Genomic DNA, 17,897 nt, shown 5'->3' on the forward strand with positions numbered 1-17,897 from the left:
AACTTAAATATTTTTAAAGGGTAAGACAACCCAAAAGTGAGATGAAATCGGAGCAACATTTTCATGTAGAAAAAGTGACTTGCACTGACGTAGAACTCTCCTGTTTCCTTCCCACCTGCCCAGAGCAAGTGCTGCCAGTAATTTGGTGCCCAAGGCAGCCAGGCCCTTCTCCCTGGGCAGCAGGAGGTCCTTCCTCATGGCAGACCTCTTGTGACCAGGGGCAAAGGGCGCTGCAGCTGCAGGCTTTGGGTGGAGGCACAGACCAAGCCGTCCCGAAAGCGAGGCATTAGAGTGCCTGGCAATACACTTAGACTTCGAGGAAACCCAAGCACACCGTAGTCTGGGATGGGATAGCTCCAAGGGACCGATCTTTCTCCGAGAGGACAGGGTGGCGGCATAGGACAGGCGAGGAGCATGGCTGGGGTGGAGGAGAGCTGCAGAGCCTTGGAAGAGCTGCGGGCCCCTGGGGGTGGGCACCAGGAGCAAGGAGGGGGCGATGGGGAAAGCAGCGGCAGGAGATGTGAAGGAGCACCCGAGGTGCTGAGGAGGCAGAGCTACGGGGAGAGATTCAAGCGTCACATCAGGCCTCGGGGGCTGAGCAGCGGGTCCCACCGCACACCCACACCAGCTCAGGCTGCAGCAGGGCCCGGCTCCGGGGTACCGGGGGGCCGGAGTCCCGGTGAGCGTGAGGACGACCGCTGCCCGGGCAGGGAAGCCTCGCCCGGGGGGCGGTGGCTCCGGCGGGGGAGGGACGGGGTGCGGGGCGGTGCCGGGCACAGGAAGCGGAAAGCGGCAGCGGCAGCAGCGACGGCGGCTGCCGCCGGGGAAGGTGGCGGGGAGCGGCGCGGCGGCGGAGGGTCGGGTCGGTGCCGGCAGCGGCATGGGACGGCCGCGGGAGGGAGGTGAGTCCGACCATCTGCCCGTCTGTCTGTGCGGGGCCGGCCGCGGTGCGGGGGGGCAATGCCGCTGCCCCCACCACGCCCTCCCGCCGCCGGGACCCCGGTGCTGGGGCGGCGGGAGCAGCGGTGTGGCAGCCTCCGGCTCCCGCGCCTGGCCGCAGGGCCGGCGCCCGGCCGGGCGGTGCTGCTGAGAGCCCCGGCGGTGCCCGCTGCGGGGCCAGCGCGCCGCGTCCCGCTCCCCCTGCCCGGCGCTTTCCGGGCTGCGCGCTGGTTCCCGTGCCTGGGCGGAGGTGGGAGGCGGCCGGGGGCCTCCCTCCTGCCGGCCGGGGCTCTGCCTGCCCGCCGTGAGGCTGCCGGGGCGGCGGGTCCGCGATCTCGGCATCCCGGGGTAAACCCCTCGGTGCCGGCGGGGGCCGCGGGCGCAGCCCCGCACGGCGGGCAGCGCTCTGGCTGCCGAAGCTCGCCTTGGAAGGAACCCGTGTGCTGTTCGTGCGTGAGGCTCCACGCTGGTGTGAATGGCTGATGGTGCCTTGCCTGCCCACGCCGTGTGAAACAAACTGCTCTGTGTCTGGGCTCATCCCGCTCGGCAGCACGGGTTTTGGTTTTTTACTCAGAAAATTGTCAAGGTGGTGAACTAACTCTCTTATGCCAAGGGCTGAAGTCTTTGAATTGCGGCGTCTGTGAAAGTGACTTGATGGCAGGGTTTTCGATGTGGGGAGGCAGGTGGGCGATTCTATGACTGTTTGGAGCAGTGGGATTTCTTTGGCCCCGGGTTTGTCAGTAATGAACTGCCCACAAGATTTGTGCAGCTATAAAGAGTTGAGAAATCGAGTCACGCTGGCTGGAAGTGCAAATTAGGATGTTATGGAGTATATTCTGTGATATCATTGCCTGTGAGCTCAGCCTGACTTCGAGGAGGAGAGCTGTGGAGAAGGGAGCTTCAGCAGTGCTTTGCCACCTTTGAAAAGCTTCGTTTTGACCATGCTTGGCTCTTTTCCCCCACTGGGGTTTGGCTGTTTAGCTGGCCGCAGCTACAAGACCAGTGTTGGCTCTGTGATCACTTCAGTTGTTAATTTTGAAAAATAAATGTGAATGGAGTCTTGTAGCAAGCCTCCTTTAAAAATGTTCCCTATAGCTGAAATTTTGGAACTATCCCAGGCTGTACTGGAACCAGCTAGGCAAACATTTAACTGCTCACAGTCACTGACCAGCAGCTCCCAGTGATTGCTTCTGGCCTTTTGGTTTTGGTTAGCAGTGGCAGTTGCTCCTAGTGGCTGTTGTCTTATGGATATGTGCGCCTGGAGAGGGCTTACTGTTGTTGGGAGACTGGGATACAGCATTAGGGAAACACTACCAAATGACTGCAGTTGTCCTAGCAGAACTGCATGTTGTGTTGTTGTAGCCTGCCTTCCTTACACCCCCACCTCTTGCAACCAAGGCGAGGGATGGTATCAGAAATGTGGCTTTGCTGCTATAGGGCTTGTTGTGATGTGTGGGGACATGATGGGCAGACCCAAGTGGAGAACTGTGATGTCCAGTTCTGCTGGTGGGAAACAGTAAGTTTATGCTTCTCCATGTCTGGTACTGTCATTCAGAAGAAGAAAATGAACCCATGTAAAAACTATCTTAGTACTTCTTTTAGTTTCTCATTAGCCTGTATGTCAGAATTTTCTGACTTGGGTCAAATTAAAGATCAGTGGTTTTTTTCCTCAGGGGTAAACACCTTTGCCCTCTCTCCTTGCAAGGACAGAATAGCACTGGACTTGTACAGATTTGAGCAGGAGGGAGATAGAGAAAGACTCCATACTGTGTAGTCCCACTGTGCTGCATACTGGGGATTTCTTCTGGGTCTGTCAACTTCTTTTTTGTTCTAAATTTAAATAGAAAATGCTGGCAGATATGCAGTGTCTTAAAGGAGGGGGTGCTCTTTCAGTAGAGAAACCTTTTGCAGTTCATACCTTTTAATGCTAACTCAGTATCTAAGTGCTATGGCTAAAAGTAAATATTGAAAATGAGGTACAGGTGCTGCCCGCTGGGATAGGTAGAGTCAGCAGTGTCCTGTGAGACTCTTTTCCTTGTTTGTTTCAATAAGGCTTTAAATGTCAATATGGAAAATTGTATTCCTGTGCACACAGGTGCTCTGGTGTCATGAGGGTGAGGCCACAATACCTTGTACCATGTTTCATGGCTCTGGGATGAAGAGGTGTGCTGGAAGGTCTGGCAGCACAGGAGAGACGTACGAGTGAGGAAGCACAAGCTTTCACCAGTCTGACAGGATGGCACTGAGACGTAATTTGCATGATAGTCTTGAATGCTCATTGAGCTTGAGAAACTTGGACAGCACAGAGGTGGCTCTTGGAGTGGGCAGAGGACATCGTCCAGAGAAGTGCTTCACAGATGGGCCCCATGTAGAGAGCTTCCAGCTGTGTAACAGGGGGGTAGGAGGCTGGGGGTTACTGCTTGGAAACACCACTCACTTGGATGGTGGTTTTGCCTGGCTGTTGAAGCAGCATTGCTGTGTTTTCAGAGCTGTGTTGTTGCACGTTCTGATTGAACAGTGGATTGCTTCAATAAACCAGTGGCTTTTCTTGCTGAAATATCCATGTCATGGGCTAATGGTTTCCAGCTTTGGGGCTGGAATTTCCAGGGGATCTATGAAATCTTTCTAAGGAGCCTCTGAGAAGCAAAAGAAAAGAGAACCTGTTGCTAGAGGGATTGAATTTGCTGACTACTAAACTTTTTTTTTTTTCAGAATGAAGGGCTTGCAAATCAAGAGCCATCACCATAGAGTAAAAGCCCTGGTTTAGTTATATATATATATATATATATATATATATATCTGGCCAAAATTGACCTTATTTAATGGCATGCAAAAATAAATAAAAATATTTTGGAAAAACTTTGTTTCCCAAAGCTTGTTGGCCGTTAAAACTGAAAGTCTTGGCTCTGTGGGTAGATTAGCATGGATGAACTTCTGTGCTTACAGATCAAGTTGCTGGATTGGGGCCTGCTCAGGAAATTCAAAAGCAAGAGGTTCCTGTGGCATTGCTCATAGGTCTTACTATGTCTGCAGTTGAACACAGCAAGTTACGCAACCTCTCGTTTTCCTGAAGTGAATAATGGGAATGCACTGCAGCAGTACTGTGCAGCCAAGCCAATGCCAGAGCTGGAAAAGCTTCCTCACTGCTTAGCCGTCTTTTAATTGTTCTTACTTTTGAACCCTCAGCGCTTGAGGTTCGGCGTGTTTGATTTGCAAAGCTCTTCGTTTCACTAAAGGAAGGAAAAAAGATTTCTCAGTGCAATAGCTTGTGGGCATCCATTACCCTGTAGACAGCTGGTGCTGTTTAACAAGTGAGGCTGACGGCGTTTGGAGCTGAATTGTGCGCACATCCTCACGGACACTTGTGGCTGCTTGTGCTCCAGATGGCACTTCCAAATACATATAACTTCATGAACTAACTGGTAAATCAACTCTAATTGATTGCAAGTTTTAAACAGAGTAAGACTGAAACTGTACAAAGATTTCAAAGATGAGCTGCTCTGGAGTTATTTGCCTCACTTCACAGGGGAAAATCCATCGGGGAAGCATGGGATGTAAAAGAGAGCTGTTTGCGTTTGCCCTCTTTGATTTAAAGATGTAACTTGCCCTTTTAAATTTCTCTTGGGCTGGGAGCCAAACTGTGCTCCCTTGAAGACGATCACAAAGCAAACTTCATTGGAAATGGGATTGGGCTTCCAGCGTGGAAAATAGCAATTCAAAAGAACTCTTTTTGAGATTTATGGGCATCTGAAAAGAGGGAGTTACAATGAGTTGTGTAGCTGCGTAGAAACTGTAATTACAGTGATCTCTGCAGTATTCAGGGGTAACTAAGTTTCTTCACTGTCGTGCAGGGTGTGGCAGTCGTCCTTGCCAGGACAGGGTCCCAAAATTTACTTTGGGGTGCCCTTACCATTGTTTTCCATCTAGTACTTGGCTTCTTTCTGTTGTCAGTGAGTAAGGGAAAGGCAAAGTGAGAGTGCTGGCCCTACTGGGAGCAAAGTTCTGGGTGTACAGGTTATACAATTGCTGTGGTGGAGGCAGAGGAGGCATTCCCATCTCCCCTCTAGCTGTTCGCTTGTGCTGCTATTCACCCTGATCTTGGTTTTGATGTTCTGAGCTGTGCTGTGAACTAGGTCACGGAAAGGATCCAAGACAAAAGCGTGGCAGGGGGGGAGAAAAGGGATTTTTTGTTTTGTTTTCCAGCAGTGCTGTTTGCTTGCTGAGAATTGTGTTGACACAACTGAGAGTGGTGAACCGTGGTGCGGAGGTGGGAGCTACTTACACCAGCTTTCTTGTCAACGCTGAAATACAGTGCAACTGTACCCTCAGGCCAGAAGAGCTTTGTTTCATGCAGGGCCAGAAGCTCTGCAAACAGACCATGCCTTCAGCAGAGTCCTGTGACATGTAATGATCTTTTGTGAAGCCATTTCAGTTGGCTACATTAGACTCTGAATTCACTTTTTTTTGTGAAGGGATGAGGCCCCAAATGAAGGGGCTGCTGCTTTAACCAGAACAGTTGTTCTTGCCCAGAGGGTTAGGGTAGGAATCATCATTAATAGTGATTTAGTGGTGGAGGTGTGTAAAGACTGTGCTTAGCTTGGGTATGGTTGCATTGTGAAGGACTCATGTAGAGCTTGCCTTCTCTAGATCTCCTCAGGCTCTGGTGGCGGGCACTCCTGGGGTGCTGGCTAATCCAGGGTTGACTTCTGTCTATGCCATTGGAAGAGCTCCCAAGATGTAGTTTAGCTTGTTAGTTGTCTTTTGGTCCCTTCCTTACCTCTTCCACGGTAGTTTCAGAAGCTTTTCTGGGGTAAGGCTGCCTTGCCTTCCTGCTGTAAAATAGATGGGAAGGTGGGTAACCTGTTTGGCATGGCTGTGAGGAGTGTGTGTTTGGGCTGTGCTCCTCCCTCCTTGCCTGGGACTGGTGTCTAGCAATCCAGGCTACCCTCTGTTGGACAAATCTAGGAAGCCTTCTTGACAATCAGCCTGGGCTGGGCACCAGGCAAAGCCAGCGGTCTTCTGCTTTTTCCAGCTGAGGTTGGGCAGATAAATTTTGTTCCTGACTGTCCTGTGAGTGCCTTGACAGGAAGATATGTTTAGCCACTGGTGTGCCCTGAAGTCAGGGCAAGGAGATGGTGCAGAGTCCCTGAGTTCATAATAGAATCATTTAGGTTGGAAAATACCTCTAAGATTACTGCTTTTGATGATGATCCAGGAGACTTGATGTTTTTTGGGGGCTGCCTTGTTAACTTTTCACAGAGCTGTGTCAAAACCGTTGCTCTTGCTTACACAGAAGAGGAAAGTTGGCATGATCCAGACTGCCCTGATGTTCCTGTGTTGGGCTTTCCTGCCCGGTGCCCAGCACTGCCTTGCTTCACTCACCATCAAATGGGCACTGCTTGTTCATGGTACTTGCCCAGGCAGCCTGTGCATTTCCACGGCAGCCTCTACCTGCAGTAATGTTCCCAGATACCTCCAGAGAAGTATGATCCCATGCTGATGGGGTGAGAGGGGTCAAAAGAGGAGCTCTATTCCCAGTCCCTGTCTCAGCTCTGATTCTTTTACCAGGTATTTGGGGGAAAATTCTTTCATGTGGTTAGAGGAAAAGGGTGAGAGTTTATACTTTCCTAGAGGGCTAGGAAAAATACATAACCCTTCCTGATGTATGCCAGCAGCTCTCCTTGCTTTTCCTTTCCCTGTAATGCAGTGGAATGTATCTGTGAAGGTAGTGGTTGTTCTCAAAGAGACTCCAGTAACATGACAAACCGTGGTTTAAGACTACAATGTGTGTCACCTTTTGCTCATCTGAGGGTGTTTCTGGTCTGTGGTGCCTAATGACTGCAAAGTCCTGTGTAGCCATCTCCTCATAGTGCTTTTTGAACGTAGGGGGGTCGTGGCCTCACCCCCCTTTATCAGAGGAAGACAAACACAGAGGAAGGATTTTTCTGTGGTTGCCTAGCAGGACAGTAGAGGTAAAAATCAGCTTTAATGAGTCACAGCCTATTGCTGGAGCCGTAAGCTACAGGCTGTGTGCAAATCTCGGGAGTTAATGAGTGTTAACATCACGTCCTAGGCTGGGGGATTTTTATTCTTGTCACTGTAATGATGCCATCTTCCAAACTGTGCTGTGCCTAGGCTTTATGTGTTACTGTGTTTAAATCCATCCTCATTCCTTTCTTCCTGAAACTGGGCCTTATGATCCCATCCTTATTTGTCCTTTCCATATTCTCTGATGCCTTTAAGTTTTCTCGAGTCACAATATGCCCTTGAGAGATCCTGTACACAAAAGATCCCCGCACCTTTCTGCTTTCCAAGAGCCCTGGAAATCCAAGTTTTGTGCTAATACCTGCATCTCTGGATGCAGTGGGGGTGCTTCTTTACTTCGTTGCAGATTGCACTGCCAGCCGAGGAGCCCAGTGGGGAAGAGGCTTCATTCTTTGGCACAGCTTGCATGTGGTAGAGCTCTCTGCTCTATTACAAGCTTTTCTGGAGGTGTTAGTGGAGGAATCTTATGGATGGCAAGAATAGTTGGCCAAAGCAGGATTTCTGTTATTGTCCCTCTGTCTTTGGGGAAGGAGAGGGCTCAAAGCGGTGGTTGCCTGTTTTATTGCTAACAGCTTTGAAAACTGCTGTGAGCAGAAAACTGTGGAGGGATCTAATTTAATTTTAAAGTCGTCTTTTGCCCACTCTGAAAGTACTTTCATGGCTTTAGTCCTGTGTTGGCTGGGGGCAGGAGTTGCCTGGGCAAAAGACATGTGAGAGTGCTCCTGTGTGCCACAGGAGTGCTGAGCTGTGCCAAGGTACCTCTGTCCTGTAGCTGCCACCCTTCCCTCTTCCCTGTTTGCATGTGTTTCCCCTAACCGGTGATTAACTCCTTAACTCCCCTCCTGTCCATTTCTCTTATCACCTAATGCAGGATGTGGATTTGGAAAGCAGGTTGATGTCTACCCTTCCTTCCCACAGGGTTCAGGGGTTTTGACATGTAACTGTTGGGAATTGTTCTAATGTTGCCCTGCTCCTGTTCCAAAAAAATGTGACCCTCTTCTGCCCTTTACAGATGTGACTTAAGCTGCTGTTCCAAATGGAAGTACACTGTAAGAAGTGTTGGCCCATATAAGCTAGATGTGATCTCTAATCACCTCTCCCCAGTGTTATGAATATGTGTATATATAGAGATGATTTTTAATAAAATTGAATACTTTGAGGCCCAAATTAGCTTCTGGAGGCAAAGGTTACAAAGAGAGGGAGGTGTTCATAGTGCCATTGATTGTATAGTAACTAATGCCTGTATAAAGGGCACACCTCGAAGTTGTGAAAACAAAGCAGGTTCAGGCACGGTGGGCTGATTCTCTGCAGCATTTCTCCTAGGAAAGTTGCCCTCACGCCCACCCCTTCCCCCTGTAAATAGTCTATAATGCTGCCATTCTGAGTCTGGGGCTATTTGGGCTGTGTGTCACACAGGAGAGGAGACATCGTGTTGAAGCCGAGCCTGGTCCTTTTTCTGTGGGTGAATTTCGGTATCTGAGGCTGCTGTGCCTTCTCCAAGTCTCTGTCTCTACCAGGTGGCCTAGTCTGTCTCTTCCAGAGTTTGAGAGCAATGGACTAGACCCTGCAAAACAGATGCATTGAGTTCATTTAAAGCTCTTCAAATGCATGTGTTTCACTAGATCAGAAAGAGGTATTGACCAGGACAGGCTTGATGAGTGTGATATGTGGCCAAAGTGAGGGAATTCCTGCAGTAGGAATGATGCTTTGCTTTGCTTAGAGTGCACTTCCATGCCTGTTTCTCGTTTCTTAGGCCGATCGTGAGAAGCCAAGCGCCCTCCCTCCCCTCCCCTCTGATCAGATTCCTTTTAAGTGAAGCTCGCTCAGTCTCTGAGGACCAGATCTCACCGATGACTGGGAAGCAAAGAGTACCCAGGAAAGCACTTTTACCACGGACTCCACCTCAGGAGCACCAGGAACTCATCTTCTAAATAAAGTCTGTGCCCCTTCCGTGCAGACCCGATGTCTGCTGCAATGGATACAGAATCAACATATTCGGGATACTCCCACTACTCAGGTCACTCCAAAAAAGCTCACAGACAAGGGTAAGGAAATGTTTATTTTTAATTACTTACTGCTCTAAGTTAGGACATGTCCTATGGGGAAAAAAATTGTAAGCCAGGATAAAATCAGTGGGCCCACATCTCTGGAGGAGATACATGGGGAGAGTCCTCATGGGGAACACAGTGAGGAGACTTGAAGCAGCTAATTCAGTGATATTCAACCTGTTGGATGCATGCTGGGGTTATGTGTGGCCAAAAAGATTGGGATAATGCCAGCAGAAAGAAAAGATCACCTAACTCCCCTTGTAAAGGGTGAGGGATGAGTGCAATATCTGGGGAGAAGACTTGTTAGACTTCCTAAACTGGTAATTGCTGGTTGTCTTCTGATGCCATTTCTTTATTCTATAATAATAAGTTTTCCTGCCTCTCCCCACCCTCCTCCAGGCAACTCTGTTAATGGTGTGTTGGGGTTTTTTTAAATAGAATTTGAGTGGTACTTGAGTAGGCAACAAGTCCTTTATCAGCATTGATTGGATTAGAAGTCAGGCTTTTCTGAACTTGAATAGCAAGTCCTCTCTGTTGTGGTAGTTCAACAGCCTGCAAACCCATCTGCTCTGAAACTTCTGATTATTTGGAAACATTTTCGGTTTTTCTTTTTTTTCCTGCGTCTTCCTTAGTTTTACATGTAAAATCTGTGTCACTTAGTGTTTGCATCTTATTACTGAGCTGGTCCAAAATAATTTTGCAATTCGGAAGCAATTATCCTGTGTGGTTGGAAAAAGAATTCTTCCATGAAGTCTCTTTGCTCACAGTCCAGTTATTGAGTAAAACAGCTCATTTGCCTTTTTTTCCTTCTTTAGCATCCAATTCCCAATACAGATTGCCCTTTTAAACTTAGAATGCTGTGTGGAAAGAAGCCTTCAGAGTTCCAAAAACAACCTAAAAATCCTAGAGCCCTTAAATTGGAAAAAGTGTCATCCCATGAAACCTTCGGGCTTTGGTAATTCTAAGAGAGAGGCAGAGCTGGGATATTAATGAGGTTTAAGCCAGTCCCTGAGCACAGTGAGGGTTTCCAGTGCAAAGGCTGCTTTCCTGTCCATGTGGGAAGGGAGAGGAACACATTGGTGAGCAGATTGGTAGGGCTTAATTAATCTTGAGACTTTCTCAGATGAGAAGCTGTGAGGTCTCCAAGTGTACTCTGGAAATAAAGCCTGGCCTTGTACCCTTGATGGTCTCGCTTTCTTTGAGAGAGGTTAACTTGAGGTTATTAACCAGTGGAAATAAACTTCACCGATTGTCCTACAGTGTTAAGGTCATAGATGACAAGACTCTGCTTTGCAGGAACTAAAGCTGTATTGATTCACTCCTTGTGTTAACTGGGCATGTCCCTGTGAGACACTTTATTGTAGGTAGAGAACTGTGTAGACCAGTAAATCCCAAATGGAATTGTCAGTTGTTTGGAGAATGCAGGCTTCCCTTTCAAGAACATGAGGTGGTGGGCATGCATCCCTGTCCTCTCCTCTCCTATCACTGAGGGAGTGGTCTGTCCCAGCCTCCAGGCTGTCACCTTCTCTGGGCAAGATCCCTTTCTACCTCCTCCAGAGCTCATTTTGTCACAGCCTGAGTTTATGTTGATCAAGAGATGGACAAGCTTGACTGATCTAATGCTTGGGGCACCTTTTGCAGGTAGAGGTGCAGCACATTTCAGGCCCTGGAAAGTAACTGGTAACATTATTCTCCTCCTCTGTTTGCACAAGGAGCCGGGACAGACACAAATCTCCCCGAAGCAAAGATGGCAGTCGGTCTGAGAAGTCCGTCACTATCCAGACACCTCCTGCAGAGCCGCTGCTGGGGAACGACGCCTCTCGGGCAGAGGAGGGCCAGGTAAGGAGGGTGTGGAAATCAACATGGAGTGTGTGTTGTGTGTGAGACTTACTGGTCGTGGGTAGGAAGAAAGAATTGCTTGCATGTCGTTGAGTAAAGAATCATGACTTAGGGGTGCTCTGTATTTGCGCCTACAGCCAAGGTCTCAGTCACTTCTGTCTTCTTCTGAGGGTGTTACTTTTGTCAGCACCAGTGCTGATGTGACAACTGCTTGGGCACTAATTTGCTCTGTCTCCTGAGTGTCATTTGCCAGGCTCTATAGGAACATCTGTTTCCATCATCTCACTGTGCATTATTCAGGCCAACCCTTTCACTTGTATGTATATTTCAGTTTTTAAGCCGGATTTGCTCCAGGTAATCATGCAAAGTACATTGGAATCAGGATTCCAATAGGGAAAGGAGTAAAGAAATGTAAAACTAGTGTGAAATAGCTGTGAAGGAGGGTGAACTCAGAGAAAGCTGGTACATTAACAATGGGTTAAGTAAAAACTAGAATAATGCTGCATTTGGATTGCACCTAGGATGGACGCAGTGCTCTCTCTGCTCTAGCAGGTGATGTGAAGATGCATATTCATTTTCAAAAAATGGCTGATGCTGCAAGGCCTGGAATGCAGCATCAGTACCTCCTGGGCTGGATTTGGGGTTAATCCTTGGCTGTGGCGTGCCAGTTCTACCTTTTCAAAAGAAAAAAAAAAAAAAAAATCAGTGTCCAGTTTCCAGTCAAACTGTGTTTGGTGGTAGTTGTAACAGTATTTGTGTAGCTACTGGTGTGCTCATTTCATGTCCTGTAATTGGGTATTTTGTAATCAGATGCTTGTTTTCATGAGTCCCAGCTTTATTTCAAATAGTTCTAAAGGCAAATTCTTAAGTCCTTGTTTTCATGCAGACCTTCTCGATTAAAGCCAAAGCTAAGTAAGTTGATGTGTGAGCCAGACTTTTCTCAGTTAGGTCCAACAACCATGTACCACTAGCCTCATATTTCCTCTCCTGTGAGGAAAGGCTGAGAGAGGTGGGGTTGTTCAGCCTGGAGAAGAGAAGGCTCTGAGGTGACCTTTTTTTGTGGCCTTTCAGTATCTGAAAGGAGCCTGCAAGAGAGCCAAAGAGGGACTTTTTACAAGGGCACGAAATGATAGTACAAGGGGGAATGGCTTTAAACTGAAAGGGGGTGGGTATAGACTGGATATTAGGAAGAAATTATTTGCTGTGAGGGTGGTGAGGCACTGGAACAGGTTGCTCGGAGAGGTTATGAATTCCCCATCCCTGGAAATGTTCAAGGCCGGGTTGGATGGGGCTTCAAAGAGCCTGGTCTGGTGGAAGGTGTCCCTGGCCATGGCAGGAGGGTTGGAACTGGATGGTCTTTAAAGTCCCTTTCAACCTAAAGCATTCTCTGAGTCTATGGTTTCTATATAATTGCACATTTTTTTGCATTAGGCTGTAGTCCACTTTTTTTCAAGTAGAAAGAGTTGTAAGGGGTAGACTGTTACTAGGGTTGCCTGTTGTGTTCTGGGATGTAGCCTTGAGCTGCTCTGGTGTTCCTGTCCCTTCTCTTTTCCTCACGATTTTGCAGCTCATCAAATGGAGGAAACTATGCAGAACTATTTAATGCATAAACATAAAATAGTTGAAATGCTTAAATTGCTTTATTGGAGATGCTGTTAAAGAGGGAAATGTGGTAGGAATATGCTGCCTTTCAGGACATACTACAATGCAGATATCTCTTCTGGGGCCTCTGCTTTGGTGAGAAGTGACTCAAAAACCCCGCATATTAATTCAAGATGCTGACTGTTTGTGGTTGGTCTGTCTCAAAACCCTACTGCTCTAGGCATGGGAGGTATTCATGTCTTGGAGTGCCTTACAAGTTAAATCCCTGGAGCTGGGAGTTGTTCAAAGTAGTTGTGCTGCCTCAGTCTACTCCTTTCCCAAAGACTCTTTCCTCTAACCCTTAAAAAGAAGTGAATAAAGGTTTAAAATCATGCCTGTCTCTTTAAAATGGATTGTTTCGGTCAGCATGTCCAGTTGGAGAAGTCTGAGGGAAGTTGTAAATGCTATTAATGACACAGGCTGCAGGAAGATATTCTCAGGAAGAAAAGAAAAGTGTGGTTCTGAGTGAGCATTGCAGCTACAAAGGTGCCAGGTGCCAAGCAGCAGAGCACATGCATTGCCACTCTTTGGCATGCATTTGTGGGAAGCATCAGGAGCCTTTATGTGCATGAGTCACTCCAGCAGCAGCTGTGAGTCAAATCCATACATGTCAGTGTAACTCTTTGGCTCTGCTAGCACCTGGAAGGAGCAACTGGAGGCATTGTAACATGGGAGAACCAAAGCAGACATTGTCTGATGGTAGCTAGGGAAGAAATGAGACTTTCAGAGCATGTAATGTAATCTGAACCTTGCCTATATGGTGACTGTATTTCAGGTAAGCCTCTCTGTGAATAAGTGGCATCTGACAATGGCCTGGAATGTAATACCAGAGCTACTTGGCAGTCTAGGATCCTCTAAACTTAAAAGCCCCATACCTGAAAATATCCTCTGTGATCACCTGTAATGTGTTGATTTAAGTAAACTTTTGTTAGATTGTCAGCTACTGAGAGCAGTGCTACTGTAGAGGACAATAAAAGTGGAGGAACTTGCTGGAGGTGTGGTTGCTTCTGTTACGGATGGAAAAATAATGTGTGAACATGTTTTTGATTGTGTAACAACAACAACTGGCTTGAAACACTGAAATGAAAATTTCCCTTCCAGGTGCTTTTGTGGTGCAGTTGCACTGCAGAATTTGTGGGCTGGAAGAATACTAGTCCTTGCCCTGGACATGGGAACTGGTGATTACTACAGTTTCCAAGACTTATGTCATGTTCCTCGTTAAATGTGCTGGAAGAACCACTTCTGGGGGTACAGTGAGTGGCACAGCAAGCTGAGCTACCTGCTCTGCAGTTATGGGCTTTTAGCATCTAATGTTTATAGTCACTGGTTTGGACAGGTTGCTGCTGTTTGCAAACGTTTACTAATTGTCAGGGTTAATTATTCGCTATGTTGAAGGTGTTGCTTTTGCTGTGTATTTTTTTTTCTGGAAATCAAGGCTGTCATAGCAGTCTTTCCAGGTAAGAAAAACAGAACATCTGGAAGGAATAGCCTGATTTTTTCAATGTTATTTCTGTTTCTCTCTTCCTCCTTCAGGATGACAACTGGGGTGAGACCACGACAGCAATCACAGGCACCTCTGAGCACAGTATTTCCCAGGAGGACATTGCCCGGATCAGTAAGGATCTGGAAGACAGTGTTGGGTTGGACTGCAAACGTTACCTGGGCTTAACAGTGGCAGCTGTTCTCGGACTCCTAGTCTTCCTTACCCCCATTGCCTTCATTCTGTTACCCCAGATCCTGTGGCGAGATGATCTGGAGCCGTGTGGTACTGTCTGTGAGGGACTGTTCATCTCTGTGGCGTTTAAACTCCTCATTCTCCTGATTGGGACCTGGGCTCTTTTTTTCCGCCAACCCAAGGCAGATCTACCGAGGGTGTTTGTGTTTCGGGCCCTTCTGCTGGTCCTCATATTCCTCTTTGTGTTTTCCTACTGGCTCTTTTACGGCGTTCGCATCTTGGACTCGAAGGACACCAACTACCAGGGGATAGTGCAGTACGCCGTGTCTCTGGTGGACGCCCTGCTCTTCATCCACTACCTGGCCATCGTGCTGCTGGAGCTGCGGCAGCTGCAGCCCACGTTCACCGTCAAGGTGGTTCGCTCCACGGACGGAGAGTCGCGATACTACAGCCTGGGACACCTGAGGTAGGTACAGGCCCTTGGAATCCAGTGGTGGACATAAGTGTGGCTCTGCTGTGGCATGAAGCATCAGCTGCTTTTGAGTATGTGTTATTGCTGGTTCCTGAATCTTTCCCCAGAAGAATTCCTGGAGTCCCTCCGAAGTTACCAAACTGAACCTCTCTGCCCCCACTCTGAGTGGGGGAGAGGCTGTACCTGCCTCAGAGGAGTCCTGTGCATTTCAGGAAATGAAAAGAGCTGATGTCACAACTTCGGGGTGGTCACTGGGCAATGCCTGATGAGATCTTTAAGATCCTTCTCTGGGCTTCTTGCCCTTTCTCCTTACGGGAGGAAAATACAGAGCTCTCCTTGCATAGCTGGGGCTGGCTTGTGCATTTAGATTGCTTTGGGAGCAGGCCTTCAGGCAGAGCATATCTGCTCAGAGACTCCTGTCAGCAGGCCAGGCCACATGGCAGGGGCTGAAGGTTTTGTAGCACGATGCTCTTTTTGCCATTAGGTATGGATCAGTTTGCTGGGCTGGATGTATCTGGCAGTGTTTGGGAGCTGTAGGTACGACATATGCATGCTTCTTCCACCTTCCTGCTGGCATTAGTGCTTCTCTCAGCAACGGTACAAAAAAGGACAGGTGTCTGAACTGCCTTGGTTCCTGTGTCCTGCAAAGCTCTCCAGAAATCACTTAGTTCCTGCGTCCTGTGCAGCTAGCAGCTGAGCCCTGGAGATGATTCTCCAGGCTGAATGTGCACTTAAACATCTGTTCAGCTTATCCTGTCCAGACCCCAATGGCATGTGTATCTGTGGCAGATGAAGAGATTAGCATCTGCTGCTTTAAGTGGATGTAGGAACAGTCTCCTGCGCCCGTTAGCTTACCAATGGAATTGCTTTGAAGCAGATTTAGTGGTTCAAGCTCAAGTCTGGGAGTTTTCTGGCTCCTGGATGTTTCTGGCTTATAGAAGAACTCGAGGCCTGTTGGGTGAAGTAGGTCTGGACTCTGCTTTGTTTTCTTTCTGTATGAAATGTGAAGGGGAGAGCCCCTCTTCTGTAATGGTAGTGCACCCATTGACTTAATTAAGTGCCTCTTTCAGGATTTCAAAAACTGACCTAATATCAGTTGGGTTTCTTGTGAAATCAAATTTTTTTTTTAATTTAATTGCTCTGTGGTCAGTGATCCAGCATAACCTATGAGAGCGATGGAAAGATGATTGCCAAAGTTTCCCTGTGCCACAATATTGTGCCTTGAGGTGTGATGAGGCAGTTCAATCATAAGTAAATTCTGCAGAGAAAGTTTGGCACGTGTCTGTATTTACCTGTATATACACACACAGCATGCAGATTTGGTTTGATAGAGTTTGCTTGGTGGCAGATTGTGGGTTTGTGTTCAGAGGAATTGAGATCCTACATCTGCCAAAGCCTGCTTGTCTAACTTGCCATCAGAGGCAAAGAATTCGCTTGAGAATCAGGGCCTAAATATTTAATAGCACGTGTTAAAAACAGTGTTTTCTGCAATTCTTTCTTTGCAGCAGGGTTTTGAAATGTCTTGGGTGATGCTAAGGCAGCAAAGAGTTGTAAAAGCTAGGGTAAAATCTGAGATGTGTGACAACTTGTGACTCCTCGTTTGTTGGCAAGCTGATTTCAGTTCGTTTGGTACACGGAGCGCAAGCCGTGCCACACACAGGTGCTGCAGTGCCTTGTGCTACAGAAGAATCTTGTCAAGCGTGTCTGATAATGCTAAACAAGTGTTGCTTTTTCCTTAGTTTGACAGATGGGTTTAATGTGTATTGACATGTGTTTTGAAACCTGTGTGTCTTTGCATATTTGCTGCTGCAAAGGTAAAACTGTAGGTTTGACTAGGGGCCACGTGTCTCCCAGCTAAGGAAGAGTTTGTTCTCTCTGAGTGTTACTTGTGTGTAAGTGGTAAGGAGAACTTCTGATCTTGATAAAGAGTGTGGCTCCAATGTGACAAACTGTGTAAAAAGTGAATGGAGTTAATATCTCCTTCAGCTTCTAAGGGCTTAGGATTGTGAGATGTTTGTGAAACATGAACAAAAAAGAGAACTTGATCATCTTTACGGCAAAATTTTGCAGAGTTTTCATGAAGGTCTTGTCATGCTTGTTGGTGAAATGTAGGTCGTGGTCACAAGGTGTGCTGCCTTCTGTCTCTGACTCTCTGGCTGAGGCATCAGGCTGGAATGGGAGGTCTGTTGATGGGAAAATGTGAAGACATGAAAGGACAGTCTGGATTTCAGGAAGACTGGAGAAGCAGCCTTGTGGGTGTGCTGGAGAGGGGGTTCTAACTATGATGGAGTAGGTATGTACCACTTGCTGCTGCCGGTGGACTCTGTTTGCCACCATGCATGCTTGCCTCATCCCAGCATTTTAAGGGGTCTTGGAGAGGTTCTGAGCTGCCACCTGGAAGGAAGAAGCATGCTTTAACAGCTATAGCAGTCTGATTGTCTCCTGAAGTCAAAACCATTTGTCTCTTTACACTCTCAAATATCTTAAAAGTTTTGATCACTAACAATCCATGGAGTCTGTCTTCCTCAGCAGTCTAGTGTGCTCTGGAGAAGCTGGTGGTGAGAAGGGACTTGAGACATCTTATGTTTTTCAGTGTTGCTTCTTGGAGTAGCTCTTTTTCTTGTTTTTCACATCAAAATTGTTGATATCACCCTTTTTAATCCAAGATGGAAGCTTTCCAATTCTAGGTCTTTTCTGGTGAGGCAGAGGGAGCTGCTATGTAAGTATGAGAACAACATGTTTTCTGGGGGAGAAGGGAAGAAAACAATAGCTCAGCTGCCCTTCTGGCAAACAATGTTTTTGTGAGGCAGGGTACAGACAGGATTTTCCACCCTCCTTGGCTCCAAATGCAGTAAAGAAGTTGAAAGTGCTGAGTTAGGTATTCCACTCCACCCCTGAGAGCCCTAGGTCCAGGAGGGTAAGCATATTTGGGAGTAGTTCCCCAAATTCATATTATAATCAGCCTATTAATAGGCTGGCTTGGTCCCACCCCCAGCACTTTGGCTATTTTCTTCTGGGAGACTTGACTGCCAAAATGAACGTTCCCTTTGGCATTGATTCAGGAGCTTGGAGGGGGGAGGTGAAAATTAAATAGGAGTCTCGATGAATGTGGTGCCAAGTCTCAGCTCACTGACTGCTCTGCTGCTCCTGGTAGGAAGGGTCACCATGCAGGGCAAATGCATTCTGGTCATATGTGTGGGTGAAGAGCAGGGAGCAGCAGAGATGCAGGAAAGGTCAA

At 47.6% G+C, this 17,897-nt stretch overlaps 1 protein-coding gene across 1 annotated transcript in view; it reads left to right on the forward strand.

Moving 5' to 3' along the window:
* Positions 1–800: 800 nt before the first annotated feature.
* VANGL1 (VANGL planar cell polarity protein 1) overlaps positions 801–17,897 on the forward strand; it is a 45,951-nt gene continuing 28,854 nt past the window's right edge. Inside the window, exons 1-4 of the mRNA XM_069020842.1 lie at positions 801–902; positions 8,738–9,029; positions 10,745–10,871; positions 14,046–14,653. Coding sequence (XP_068876943.1) covers positions 8,947–9,029; positions 10,745–10,871; positions 14,046–14,653 — 818 coding nt within the window. The 5' untranslated portion in view covers positions 801–902; positions 8,738–8,946. The remainder of the gene's footprint in view (positions 903–8,737; positions 9,030–10,744; positions 10,872–14,045; positions 14,654–17,897) is intronic.

Source organism: Aphelocoma coerulescens, chromosome 1 (genome assembly GCF_041296385.1).
Source record: "Aphelocoma coerulescens isolate FSJ_1873_10779 chromosome 1, UR_Acoe_1.0, whole genome shotgun sequence".
In the NCBI taxonomy this organism is placed as follows: Eukaryota; Metazoa; Chordata; class Aves; order Passeriformes; family Corvidae; genus Aphelocoma; species Aphelocoma coerulescens.